At 36.6% G+C, this 15713-nt stretch overlaps 1 protein-coding gene across 5 annotated transcripts in view; it reads right to left on the reverse strand.

The window, feature by feature from the left end:
* The window catches only part of RBPJ (recombination signal binding protein for immunoglobulin kappa J region), a 270190-nt gene that overhangs the window by 40010 nt on the left and 214467 nt on the right, over positions 1–15713 (reverse strand). For all 5 annotated transcript variants that reach the window (XM_050790709.1, XM_050790704.1, XM_050790705.1 and 2 more), the window contains one exon: positions 5051–5089. In XM_050790709.1, coding sequence (XP_050646666.1) covers positions 5051–5089 — 39 coding nt within the window. The remainder of the gene's footprint in view (positions 1–5050; positions 5090–15713) is intronic.

Consider the following 15713-nt stretch of genomic DNA (forward strand, 5'->3'; position numbering starts at 1 on the left):
TGCTCACAGAATGAACTGATAAGTATGTCCTGCTCTCCAATTTTCTGAAAGGGTATATATGGAACTGAGATAATTTTTTTCTTAAACATATAGTAGAATTTCAACAGTGAAGCCATCTGGGCCTGCAGTTTTGTCAGAAGGTTTATAAGTTCAATTTCTTTAAATATAGGACTATTCAGGTTACCTGTTTCTTCTTGAGTAAGCTTTGGTAGTTTGCTAGTTTCAAAAAATTTGTGCATTTCTTCAAAAGGTGAATATTATTGGCAAAAAGTTAATTGTTGTATTTGCTTATTATCCTTCAAATATCTGTACTCTGTAGTGATGTCACCTTTTTTGTTCTTGATATTGGTAATTTGTACAGAATCGGATTTCTTTCTAGTATGATCATCCTTCTGCTTGAAGAATTTCTTTTAATACTGTAGGTAAGGCCTATTTGCAATAAATTCTTTCCATTTTTACTATGCCTAAAACAGTATATATCTACTGGGTATAGAATTCTAGGTTGACAAGTATAGGTCCCCCTTGAGCACTTCAAAGCACTTGCTCTGTCTTATCCATAGCAAGGTTTCAGATGAAAAACCTGCTGTCATCCTCTCTTTGTTCCTTTGTGCATAATTTGTCTTTTGTTTTCTGTTGTTTTTTTATCACTGACTTTAATCAATTTGATTATAGAGTACTTCCGGGTAGTTTCTGTACTCAGGATTAACTGATTTTTTTTTTTTTTGAGATGGGGTCTCACTCTGTCACCCAGGCTGGAATGCAGTGGTGTGATCTCAGCTCACTGCAACCTCCATCTCGTGGGCTCAAGTGATCCTCCCACCTCAGTCTCCCAAGTAGCTGGGACTACAGGCACGTGCCACAACTCCTGGCTAACTTTTTTTTTTTAACTTTCTGGTACAGATACGGTTTCGCCATGTTGCCCATGCTGATCTTGAACTCCTAAGCTCAAGAGATCTGCCCCCCTCAGCTTCCCAAAGTGCTGGGATTACAGGCGTGAACCACAGCACCCAACTTAGATCTGTGGTTTTACAATTTTCACTAATTTTCCAGTTAGAACATTTTTGCCATTGTTTCTTCATATATTGTTTTAATCATACTCTCCCTACAATGACTAACTACATATATATTAGGTCACCTGACAATAAACCATGGCTCACTAATGCTCACCACTTTTTTTCAGACTTTTTCTTTGTGTGCTTCATTTTAGACAGTATCTATTTCTATGTTTTTGTGTTTACTAATCTACTCTTTGTCCATTCTGAAATTAATCCCAAGTGTATTTTTCCACCTTAAATATTGTAGTTTTCATCTTTAGAGATTTGAGTGTGTGCGTGTGCGTGTGTGTGTGTGTATAATCTATGTCTCTAACCTCTCCTCTAGCTCAGGTATCTACTAATTACAGCCTGTAGGCCAAATCCTACCCATCACCCATTTTACAAATAAAGCTATACTTCACTGTACAGACAATCTAATTATTTACACATGGTCTACTGCTGCTTAGTAGTATGATAGAAGTTATATGGGCAACAAAACCTAAAATATACACCATCTGACCCTTCAAAGAAAAATTTTCCCAGCTCTTGATCTTGGCATCTTGGACATATAGAACACAAATATAGTAACTATTTTAGGCTGGGCACCGTGAATCACACCTGTAATCCCAGCACTTTGGGAGGCCAAGGAAGCAGAAGGATTGCTTGAAGCCAAGAGTTCAAGACGAGTCTGGGCAACATAGTGAGACCCTGTCTCTACAAAAAAACAAAAAAATTACTGTTTTAATGTTCTTATCCAATAATTCTATCATGCATGTCATTTCTGGGTTGGTTTTGATTCACTGATTTTTCTTGTTATGGATATTTTCTTGCTCCTTTGTATGACTGGTATGTTTTGATTTTGCCTTTCTTAGTGCTGGATATTTTTCTATTTCTATATTCTTGAGCTTTGTTCTGGTACACAATTAAGTTTGATCTTTTCAATCCTTCTTTAAGTTTGCCAGGTGAAAACAGAGCATCATGCCTGGACTCAATTTTATATCACTACTGAAACAAAACCCTTCTGAGCAGTCTAGCGAATGCCCCATAAATTAGGAGATTTTCCACTCTGGCTACTGTTAACAGGCACAATTCATAGTCCTAAGTGAACTTTAGAAATTGTTTCCTCTAATTTTTTGGGATGTTTTTCCCCAATCCCCACGACGGAGTAGTTTCCTTACACACGCATGCTGATCAGTATGTAGCTGAAGACTAAAAGGAAACCTCTGTGATAGATCTCTGGACCTATTTATACAGTTAATTCCTCTCCACTTTGCAGCCCTGCTGTCTTGCCCTCTGTGGACTCCCAGTTTCTCAGTAATCACTTATCCTTCTATACCTGATGTTCAATACCTGGAAAACTGTTGTTTTACATATTTTGTCCAGGTTTTTGTTCCAAGCCAGAGAGTAATTCTACTCCATGTTACTCTATCTTGGCCAGAGGCAAAAGTCTTAAAAGCTACTCAAGTTTTCCAAAGAGGGGAAACTGCTTAAAGGGCAAACAATGGAAAATAATGATAAACTAAATGGGACTTACTGCATCTATTTAGGGGAAAGAAAGGCACATTTCCTTATGAGGTTTATTATCATTGTACTGATTGTTATTTTTAGAGAATGTTATTTTACATTAACTTACTCATCAAAATATATCATTAGCAGTCTAACTGCTGCTGGTAATGAAACAAAAATGTTAAATTTTAAATTTCAAAATGTCTAGACATATGAATACAGCAATTCCACTCACCAGAACTGACTCAACGGAATATATATATATGAAAACAAGTAATTGAAAATATATTTACATGGCCTTGTGAGACAAGCTATATTTTCCCAGTTTACTTAACCTAGAATTAATATAATGCTTTTTCCAAAAAAAATTTAAATTTAAAAATAATATTGAGATTACAGAAATGTTGTAATAGTACAAGTAGTACAAAGAATTCCTAGTCTCCTTTCACTCAGACCTCCATAATGTTAACATTTTAAACCTTATTTGCATATTGTTATTTAAATCATTTAAGAGCAAATTGCAGATATAGTACTACCTCACCCAAAATATTTCAGCGTTTATTTCCTAACAAGGACATTCTTTTATACAATTTTCGCCGATTCAATACTAATACCTAATCTACAGATTTTATTCAAATTTTGCCAGCTGTCCCACGGAAGTCCTTTATGAGGGTCCCCTGGTGGGTGAAGTAGGTATTCTGAGAAACTACTACTGCCCTCAGGTCAAATCAGGAGGGTCACCAGTTTTTGTAAACAAAATAAAGTTGTACTGGAACACAGATATGTCATTCTTTTAGATACTGTCTATGGCTGATTTGGAGACACAAGGACAGAGTCGAGAAGTCCTAACACACTTAGTGAGGCCCTCTAAACAACATGTTTATTATCTGATCCATTACAGAAAACATTTGGCCACTTCAGCTTTACAGCAAAAGAAAAAAATTTTTTCCTTTTCAGGATTTGTTTAAATATAGCTTTGTCTCTTTGGTCTCCTCTAATCTAGAAGAGTTTTGCAGTGTTTTGTGTTTTATAATCTTAAAATTTAGGAAAAGCAAGTAACAATTTATTTTCTAGAATGTCCCTCAATTTGTTTCTGTCTGATGTTTCCTTATTCTTGGATGTAGCTTATGCATTTTTGGCAAAAATACCACAAAAGTGATATAATATGTCTTTCTTGGGATGCACATGATACCTATCTGTTCATTACTGGTGATAATAATTTACATAATTAAGGTGATGTCTGACAGGTTTCTCCACTATCATGTTATTACTTTTCCCTATTATCATTAAATACATATGTTGTGAGTGTATACTTTGAGACTCTGTAAATACTGTGTTTGTCATCAAACATTAATCCAGTAGCGTAAGCATCCACCGATGATTTTTGCCTACTGAGGTTGTCAAAGCCTAATTTCCTAATGCCACCACCATTCCTTCTACATTTATTAGGCAACATGCGTCTGTAAGGAAAAGCTATCCTCTTTGCCCTGTTTACTGATTATAAATAATTTTTACTTATATAAATAAATAATATTTACCCTGAGATTAATTATCTCCGTATAGACTTTTAGGCTGTTGTTTTATTACAAGGGTTTTAATCCATTACTCTCATTAATTATCTTGATAATCAAAGCGTCCCAGATTTCCCCTTCGAACTGTCCTTTGTATCCTTCATCATTCTTTAAGCATAACAGCTTTTTAAAACAATAGCAATAATTTGGAAATAACCTAAATGGTCATCAATGTGAAATATTAAAAGTGGTATGAAAACAATGAAAAACCATGGAGCCATTAAGGGGAATTATCAAGGTAGAAGATGTACTGTTAAGTGGCGTTAAAAGGTGTAGAACAATGATAAGAGTGTGATCTCAGTTGAGTTTATGAAGAAAAAGGACAGACATATATACATACAACTTTCTTGAAAGTCTCCAAAAATAAACGGCTAATAAGGCAAGGTTTGCACTGACTCTAAGACATGGCTACAGAACTAGGTCTCTTTATTTTACAACTCTGGCTGCTGGAAATCTTAAAAATCATTCAAGACTAATACTTTTAACATTCATAACTAAAACGTAAATTCTACAACTTACTTATACTCATTAAAAATAGATAAAACTTGTGTTTTCTTAAAATGGGTAGAAATTGTTTTCCTTATAACTCTTTCCTAAAAGCATTTACTTTCAAATCTCACCTGCAATCAACAAATTGTGATGGGCTAACCACAGCTAGATATAGAAAGCTATCTGCACTGCCATCCATGTTGTATTCACTACATTAGACTCAAGACTAATTCTAAGAAAGGTTTCATTTTCCCTTTTCAACTATTCCTTTTATTCCCGTTTTTGGTGAGGGAAGGGAGGAGAGATGAGGGAAAGGAAGGATGAGAATAAGTTTATGCTCTAGATAGTAATATTTGAATGACTTCAAGGGTACCTAACATAATATCTAAAACAATAGGATTTATACTTTCATAAATGTGTGTATGAAAAGCTGACTAATATAATACTTACCTAGTAAGTCGTTTAGGTGGAGGCCGCTCACCAAATTTCCTGGAAAAAAAAAATAAAGAAAATAAAGTTAAGTAAGCCATATGACACACTCTACAGAAAGCTTTTCAGGCATCATAAAATCTCCTTTATGACTTACACTTCAACCTCACTGAAGAACAATGAAGACAGAAATCCTCTGGTAAGCATTTGTATCCCCAAATTGCAAAACACACATTTAAACATGATTCTTAAACACAAACAACATGCCCTCAGCCTTACAAACCCACTCTGAACAAGTAACACACTGATTAGATGGGGAGGACAGTATCTTTTAGAGACGACTTACCGGCTAGTATAAAACAACTAGCCAACGACCCTCACAAAGTTCATCATGTCTCAGGCACTATGCTATACATTTGCTATACACCCTATGTAATCATTAAAAAATAATTCTATTAGCCTGGTGTGGTGCTGCATGCCTGTAGTCACAGCTACCCAGGAAGCTGAAGTGGGAGAAGAGACTGAGCCCAAGGGTTCAAGGCTGCAGTGAGTCATGATTGCGCCACTGCACTCCAGCCTGGGTGACACAGCAAGACTCTGTCTCAAAAAAAAAGAAAAAATAATAAAAATAAAAATAAAATTCTGTTGGGTATACATAGGCTTCATTTTAAATATGTAAAAAGCAACAAGCCCAATATCACAAAGTAATTAAGCATTAGGCAGAGATGAGACTTCCTAGATTTTAACTATTTAATTTGCCTATTTTTAAAATGGCCTAACAGAGAAGCATTTCAACTGGTTGGGAGAGGGCAAAGAGAAAAACAAGAGCAAAGGCAAGAAAGCACAATTCAGGCTAGAACTGGAGTACAACGTGACAGTTAAGAGAAAGACTAGAGTAAGACTGGCTGGGTTCAAATCCATGATTCAGTATTTACTTGCTGTGTAACCCTGAAGTTACTTGACTTTTCTAGACCTGTTTCCTCCTCTGTAAAAAGGACACAGTGACTGTGCTTACCTGAAAGAGTTGTTGAGGGAACTAAACATATTAATTAATATACAGAAAACACAAAAGGCTGGGTGCAGTGGCTCACACCTGTAATCCCAGCACTTTGGGAAGCCGAGGTGGGTGGATTACCTGAGGTCAGAAGTTCGAGACCAGCCTGGCCAACATGGTGAAACCCTGTCTCTACTAAAAATACAAAAATTACCCAGCTACTTGGGAGGCTGAGGCAGGAGAATCGCTTGAGTCTGGGAAGCAATGGGTGCAGTGAGCCAAGATCGCGCCTTTGCGCCACTGCACTCTAGCATGAGAGACAGAGTGGGACTCCATCAAGAAGAGGAAAGAGGAGAGGAAAGGAAAAGGGAGAGGAAAGGAAAGTGGGGAGAGGGGAGAGGGGAGAGGGGAAAAGGGAGAGAGGAGAGCGCAGAGGAGAGGGGAGAGGAGAGGAGAGGAGAGGGAATAGTGCCTGAAACACAGTAAATACTCAATAATAGCTAGTAATTATTATCATTTTTAGCTATAAGCAGTTAAGCCAAAATAACTAAAGGAACGAAATACGATTTTAATAGAGAGAAATAAGTATGTGAAGAAGCAGCTGTGGTTTCTATGTGACAACCTGCTATTTCCTCTGAACTAGGAAGTGTAAACTTCTGAAAGAAACAGTAAAGGCACAGCGCTTGAAAAAGACCAAGAGAAGTTGTTTTTCATTTTGAAGCAGGACTACAGTCAAAAATAGTTAAGTAACTTGTTCATAAACACAGTTACAGGGTATTAAGTCTTATTTGACTTAAAGATTTCTCTACTGTATTTGTAATGTTCCACAAGATTATTAACTTTGGTGATAAAAGTCATAGGATCCCATTTAGTTCATTTTGTTCATTTGTCCTAAGATACTGTTTATGACTTCATAATTCATAAGCAATAAGTATCTGTGACTGGAATATTTTAATATTTTCATTAAACCTGAAATATTGAAAAATGGCTTTAATTGAAATAGCACAAAAAAATGGGCAAATAACCCAAGTTTTTGAAATAAGAGTTACTTATAATTAGTTCTGTTTGATTTTATCCCACATGATACTCAATTTCTAAAATCAAGAAATAAGGCAAGGCATGGTAGCTCATGTCTGTAATCCTAGCACTTTAGGAGGCCAAAATGGGTGGACTGTTTTGAGTTCAGGAATTGAGACACGGCGAAACCCCGTCTCCACAAAAAGTACAAAAATTAGCCCAGCATGGTGGCGTGAGCCCCTAATCCCAAGTACTCAGGAGGCTGAGGTGGGAGGATCACTTAAGTGAAGAAAGTCGAGGCTGCAGTGAGCCAAGATCACACCACTCCACTCTAGCCTGGGTGACAGATCAAGACCCCATCTCAAAAACAAAGAAAGAAACAAAACACAACGTTTTACTGGTAACACCAGCAAGGTGGCTGAAGAACACAGATTTCAAAATACTGAACTACTGATCAACCCACGAATTCCAGCTATGGAATTAAATGCAAAAATCTGAATCTTTTTCTACAAAAAAATTTTTTACACTGATTAAATGTACCACTGTAGCATATGATTACAATAAAACTGCATTAATAGGTTATATATAGTTTACAAAAGCCAAACAGTTTAAGATACTCTTTAAAATACTTCTTTAGATATAGATATTTATACATATGTGAATATGCAGTGTTATACTTTATAAAGAGAGGCAAAGTGAGGTATGACCAAATTCTACCTAAGGGCTTAAAATGGTAAAAATTTTAGAGACACACAGTTAACAAATGAGATAAAGCATTTTAATGATGCTGCCACCCATCATACCAGCTACAAATACTAAATATGTAACCAGCCAGTGCCTCTTTGGATGTATGTAACACAGGATCTAACACAGGTTTATTACATGACTAGTAAGAGATGCATCGCACTCAAAATTCAACTGTAAATTTTGCTCCTTGATGCTCTGAAATTCTGTCAGTATTAGATTAACAAGTAAATATTAATTAAAATATCTAAGTCCTTTTTTGGAAATGCCCATTAGATCAAGTTGGCAATTACAAAACATGCCTATGCAATAACACTCCCGCCCCACAGAAAATATATGCAAAAGAGCTCAATATATTTGCCTGTTGAGTCTGGACAGCATTTTACACAAAATGATACATCCTTCTAGGAGTCATCCTAAGGCTAGAAATCTCATAAATGTTACTAAGATCAAATTGCTCCTTCTGTATATAATAAAACATTTCTATTAATTGCATGCAATCCTGATCTTTCTAATGCATATGCAATCACATTCCTACTTATCTCATTAAAGCTAATGGTTACTGTATATACTGGAGTAGGGAAATAAGAAAATGAGTTTTTTGAAAAAACTCAAAAGGAATGAGGCAGGTTGACAACACATAATTCTGGCAGGGCGCAAGAGCTCACGCCTGTAATCCTAACACTGTGGAAGGCCAAGGTGGGTGGATTGCTTCAGTGCAGGAGTTCAAGACCAGCCTGGATAACATAGCAAAACCCTGTCTCTTCTAGAAATACAAAAAACAGCCGGGTGTAGCAGCTGGGGTCTGTAGTCCCAGCTAATTGGAGGCTGAAGTGACAGAATCACCTGAGCCTGCGAATGGAGGCTGCAATGAGTTTTGATTGAGCCACTGCACTCCAGCCTGGGCAACAGGATTGAGACCCTATCTCAAACAAAACAAAATAAAACAAAAAAAGACAATGCATAATTCTGAGTTCACAATCAAACTAAATTCTAATTATTTAATAAATCTCCATAGGGATACACATTAAAAACTGTCAAGTTATACTAAGGTACTACATACATCCTGCACTTACCAAAGTCCACTTCCACTACTAATTTGATTAAACAAAATTCACAATGTAATATTTATTTTATGCAACCAAAATAATCACTTCTCAGCAGAATGACAGCAGTCAGCTATCAACTACTCACGGATTGATTGTAATTTAATGAATTACAAATCAATAACTGATTATACTGTCTCTCATCTTGCAATAGGGACACTGGGAAAGGAGGTACACATTTTTATCTTTATTTGCACTCTTTTAAAAATAAGGTGCCTATTGACATGATCTGTGTCGAGAATCAAACCAGAAATAAGTTGGACCAACCATATTTAGACAATTATTATGTAAAACATTTTTGATAATAGGCATATGGTGTATTTAACAATGGGGAAAAAAATCAATGCTTACGCATCTAGAGGCCCTTTTAACTTCACCAAATAATGAGTTAATTACTCATTGTAACAAAGAATCATTGCTACTACCCAGTTTATCTTTTTGCTAAGTATAGATTGTCAATATCTCATTTGCATAAGTAGGATTCTCAAATTTTCTGCATACTACGTAAAATCTAGTTTTAATTAAATGTAATAATCCTGGCACACATTTAAAGGAAAAAAGTTATGATTCTGGGCTTTAACAACAACAACAACAAAAAACAAAGCAAAAATGAGCCAGGATATAGTTGATTTGTAACATGCCCTTTCCTTCTTGCTTTATGTTCTGTATACTTTTCCCTCAGACTGATAGTGGCAACAAAGAAAACATTTGCTTACCGTCACCACCCAGTAAGGCTCATATAACACTATGGCTCAAGAAAATTTACATTCTTCACCATATATATGTCATAAGTAAAATTTAAAATTAGGAAATTAATTTTACTTTAATTTCAGTAGCTTTCCTCCTCTAAGAAAACAATGATTTTATATTCAAAGGAAGAACTTCTGGGGAAAATGCCAGTTGCTGTAGGTTAATCTGATTTCATACACCTGGAAGTATGAGACTTTTTTTTTTAAGTTGCAATCTATCATTAAACATAATGCTTCCTACCTGTAAACAGTATTAAGGTTCCCACATATCCTCCAATCCATTCAAATTTTGAAGTAAAAACCCTGCATACACAATAATATATATATACTTCTGTTTTGTTCACGGAGGAGGTATTGTTTTCTCCCAAACCACATACATTTGCTTCTACATACTTCCTTAATAGATAGGTGAATATGACCACAAATGTATTGAGGACAAATGTGATAAAAGTTATCAAAACTACACCATCTTAACACCTTTTCTGGCTAACAGATGCTTCACCTAAGAAAACCAACTCAAATATCACAAAGAAAAGGAAAAAAGAAAAAGAAAAGGCTTTTTTGAATACAGAAAAATATAGTAATTACACTGTTACAAAAAAAAAAAAGCAAAAATCTATCTAGAATGCTGTCTAGTAACAGTACTGGAACTTTGATTTGAAAAACATAGCTGGCTTAAAAAACAAGCTCACAGGGACACCCTACTTGCCCTTGGGTTGTGAAACTAGAAGTTACTTATTTTTCTCTATTTCACAAATCTCTGTAACACACAAAATGAGATAAAATAATAGGATTAAAATTAATTAAGACAAGAAACATGGTGAGGTATATGCTGGAGAGAAGTTTTAAAAAAGCATCAGCAATCCAAACTCGTAATTAAACCAAACTTTACACCAATCTGCCATAAACAGTATATAAATTTTAGGCAGCTCAAAAGTGCTGGGATTTCTGAACCATGAAGCAGTATTTGATTGGAGAAAAAATAGGCCACCTGATCCATAACCCCAAGGCAAATATGAACCAGAAGAAGAAAACAAATAGGTGATATACATTACTACTATATTCTGCGATAACAAATAGTATGAAAAGTTAAATGATACTAAGAAACTGTTTAGTTTTACACACAAAAAAAATACATAACAGGCTCATTAGTAAGACTACTATTGCTCCTTGTGTCCAGATCTGTTCATTCACCAAATAGTATTGAGCACCTTGAGTAGGGGGGCAATTATAGGTGTCCATCTATATAATTTATAAAAACAAAACATTCAGAAACTACTTAAATATTGTACCTACTGAATATGATTGAAGAGGTTAATATTTGAAAATACATTTTTAAATAAATATGTAATTTTACTTTTAAAAGTTTACTCATTCTCCACCCACAGATGCAGAAAGTAGCTTAAGTCACACAAGAATAAGACACTATGTCAGCCTTTGTCCTACTTCAATTTCTAGTTTTGAAACTGCTCTTATCTTAAAAACCACATTTAATGGCAATGCTGCTCAAAACCTGGCTAGCTATAACCAGTTGTCCTCGGCCACAGTAACAAAGGTGATCAAAGCAAGATGTGTTCTCCTGGACAATCTCATCTACTAAACATTTTTATGAAGAAACATCCTATGGATGTTTCTCTCTTAGGCACCGTGGCTCACACCCATAATCTCAGCACTTTGGGAAGCCAAGTCAGGAGTATCACTTAAGTCAAGAGTTCAAGACCAGCCTTGGGCAATAAAGACCCCATCTCTACAAAAATATTCATGTTTCGAGGGAGGAACCTGGTAGCAAGCAATCATGGGGGTAGTTTCCCCCAAGCTGTTCTCATGATAGTGAGTGGGTTCTCATGAGATCTGATGATTTTATGTGTTTGACTGTTGCTCCTCCACACATGCTCTTCTTCCTGTCGCTTTGTGAAGAAGGTACCTATCTCTCCTTTGCCTTCTGCCATGCTTTTAAGTTTCCTGAGGCCTCTTCAGCCATGCAGAACTGAGGCAATTAAGCCTCTTTTCTTTACACATTATCCAGTCTCAAGTAGTTCTTTATAGCAGTGTGAGAACAAACTAATATAGTGTTGCATGCCTGTGGTCCCAGCTACTTACGAGGCTGAGGTGGGAGGATTGCGTGAGCCCAGGAGTACCAGGCTGCAGTGAACTATGATCCCACCACTGTACTCCAGCCTGGGCAACAGAATGAGACCTGGTTGCAGAAAAAATAAAACAAAACAAAAAAACCCCACATCCTATGGGGTAGATTTCAAAGACAGGCCATGCAGCTGGCCACTTCAGGTGAAGAAATGTACTTTCTTCTCATTAAGTTTGCTGTATAGAAACATCTGAAAAGCACCATTTTCTTATTTTATTTTATTTATTTATTTTATTGAGATGGAAGTCTTGCTCTGTTGCCCAGGCTGGAGTGCAATGGCACGATCTTGGCTCACTGCAATGTCCACCTCCTGGGTTCAAGCAATTCTCCCACCTGAGACTCCTGAGTACCTGGGATTACAGGCACCCAGCATTATGCCCAGCTAATTTTTGTATTTTTGTAGAGATAAGGTTTCACCATGTTGGCCAGGCTGGTCTTCAACTCATGACCTCAAGTGATCCACCTGCCTCAGCCTCCCAAAGTGCTGGGATTACAGGCCTGAGCCACCGCACTCAGGCTCTTTTACTTAATTTTTAAAAGTCCTTTAATTCTACCTTTTTCAATTAAAAAAAAAAACAAACACCAATGAACTTCTCTTTATAACATTCTGCCAGCAGTTTACGTAAAGAAACAGGAAGAATGAAAAGACCTAAATGAGGGTAATTGACAGTATCAACTGCAGCCACCCTCAGCATCTGGATTTTTAGGTTCCTCCAATATTGTTTCCAGGTTTGGTTCATGTCTTTCAAAATATCCATACCTGGAGACGGATTCCCCTGGGTTAAATCTCTAGCAGCCATAAGCCCCACTATCCAGACACCACAACTAAGCTGTGCGAATACGGGTCTCCATTAATATCTTATATGAAGGCGTTAAATGAAAAAGTATGGCCTCAAAAAGAAATTTTTTAAATCTATGGCCTCAAAAAAAGAGGGGCAATCAGACTCTGGGCAAACTACTCCACATTTCATATATCAAGACTGAATGAGGCAAACTGACATCAAATGCCTCCTGATATGGTACACTAAGAAGACACCGTCACTTCTCTGATACTCTATTACTGCCAAAACCACAGAACCAGAATCTAAATGTAAGGAACAAAGCCAAATTGAGGAACAAATCCCAATTGTGGAACAGCTGACAAAATGAAACAAAAAACTGAGGCCCAGATTAAAGGAGACTAAGGACACACAGCAACTGAAAGGGACCTACAGTCCAGAATTTACTTTTGCTATAAAAGACATTACACTGGCTGGGCGCGGTGGCTCACGTCTGTAATCCCAGCACTTTGGGAGGCCGAGACGGGTGGATCACGAGGTTAGGAGATCGAGACCATCCTGGCTAACACGGTGAAACCCCGTCTCTACTAAAAATACAAAATATTAGCCAGGCAAGGTGGCGGGCGCCTGTAGTCCCAGCTACACGGGAGGCTGAGGCAGGAGAATGGCGTGAACCCGGGAGGCGGAGCTTGCAGTGAATGGAGATCACACCACTGCACTCCAGCCTGGGCAACAGAGCGAGACTCCATCTCAAAAAAAAAAAGACATTACACTGACAACTGGCAAAATCTGTACAAAATCTGTAAATTACATAATAGGATTTTAGCAATTTTAATTTCCAGATTTTGATAATTGTACAGTGGTTATGGAAGAGAACATCCTTACTTTTAGAACCACACACTGTGGTATTTAAGAAGAATGGGGTATAACGTCTACTTACCTTCAAATGGTTTAAGCGGGGAAAACAGTTTGCATGCGTGTGGGTATGTGTATGCATATGTGTATGTACAGATATACACAAGGACAAGGTAAATGTGGTAAAATGTTAACACTGAGGTATCTGGGGGAACTTCCTTCTAATATTTGTGCAACTTTTCTGCAAGCTGAAATATCAGAACAAAGAAGTGACACCTACAGAAGCACTCATCTCTTAATCAAGATGCTGGCCTATCTCTGCTTGCTACAGAACCTAGTGGTGACAAGCCTATCCAAAAAACATTCATCAGAGGTGACATGTAAGAGATTCTGGCCAGCTTCCTGGCCTAATTTTTATGTTATTAAGACAATTTACTGAAGAATTTCTTGCTACAGATTTAAAGTTTGATAATACCCAGTGTCAGTGTGCAAGTGGAGACAAAAGAACTTGCACACACTGTCAGGAGTTTAAATTTGTGCACCCTTTTAACATTTTACCAATGTGTATTATAATTCAAGATGTGCATTCCTTTGACCTAACCATGTCAATTCTGGAAATTTATTATACAGGTAGATAATCTGTTACTGTGCCAAAACATGGATACAAAGATGTCCAATAAAGCAACATTTGTAGTAACAAAAACATTTTAAATCCATGTGTACAATGAGGAATAAATTGCTAGTTAACACAGTACCTCCCAGTTATGCCTATATACTCACACAAAAAGTCACCCAGTTAGTAACATCAATATTGAAAGAGAAAAGAGATCTACATTTCTCATCTCCCCTTCCCCAGTGTATACATAAAACACACACACCCTACACGTGATTACTATTGATACTGGGCAGTGGCAAAAATTGCATTTTGCTTTAAAATGCATTATATAATTTGACAAAGAAGTTTTGTTTTGTCTTACCAATTAAGTTTGGCTTAAACTACAAGATACAAGATAAAATTGCATTCTCTACACATCAACTGATAGCCACTCAAGCACCAACTCTAGAATATAAGCGGCTTAAAATAAAAACAGAGAAAGGCAAATAAGTAAAAAATTTACAGGAAAAAAAAAAAGTCTCAGCAAGCAAATTTCACTAGGGAAACCATTTTAGAAAATACATGCCTGACTCAAACAAAGAATCACATCAAACCTAAGGGTTTGCCACAAAGAGAAATACAATGAAACTTTAAAGAGGTTCCAAGTGTTTATTCAGTTGTTACTAATAACTCCTTCAGATGCCTCACTTCATCTTATGAACGGCCTTTAAAATGGCACACATGCCTTTATGAACTTCAGTCACAGTTCCCTGATAATTTTGTCTGCCTTCTAGTTTGGCCACTGGAAAAAGTAAGATAAATCTTTGACAGAGGGAAAGCAGTGTTCAAGACCTGAAAAGTGTCACTTGATGAGAGCACACACACAGTTTCTCATACAGGCTAAGTGCATGGACTCAGGAACTAGGTTGCTTAAACTGAAATCCTGGCTTTATTGCAAACTAGTGGTGTGACCTAGAGCAAGAAATTTACTCCAACTCTGTGTGCCTCAGTTACTTCAATGGAAAACACAGATAAATGTACTTCTAATCAAAAAGGTTCATATATGTAAAGCACTGTAATAGTGTCCAGCACTAAGTAAGTCCACTACTACTCTTTCAAGGCTGGATTACTGAATGGTATCTAATCTAATGAATACTGTGAAACTGAAATGGTCCCTTCAAAACAAGTATATATTTATATTGCCTTAAAAATACATATAATCAAATATCGATACAGGATTTTATAAAGAACTCCTACAGCTCAACAACAAAGAAACTTGGTTTATAAATGAGCAAAGGAATAGACATTTCTCTAAGGAAGATACACAAGTAGCCAATAAGCACATGAAAAGATACTCAACCTCCCTAATTAGGGAAATGCAAATCAAAACCGTGAGATACCACTTCATACCCATTAGGATGGCTCTGATTTAAAACAAAAAACAATAACAATAAAGTAACAAGGGTTGGCAAGGATATGGGGAAAACTGGAAACTTTCATGCATAGCTAGTGAGAATGCAAAATGGTACAGCCACTATGGAAAACAGTATGGTTCCTCAAAATAACAAACACAGAATTACCATATGATCTATCAGTTCCACTTCTGAGCATATACTCAGAAAAAAATGAAAGCTGGAATTAGAAGACAGCTGTACACTAATATTCACAGTACCATTATTCACAATAGCCAAAAGGTGGAAAA

This window comes from Macaca thibetana, chromosome 5 (genome assembly GCF_024542745.1).
Source record: "Macaca thibetana thibetana isolate TM-01 chromosome 5, ASM2454274v1, whole genome shotgun sequence".
NCBI lineage: Eukaryota > Metazoa > Chordata > Mammalia > Primates > Cercopithecidae > Macaca > Macaca thibetana.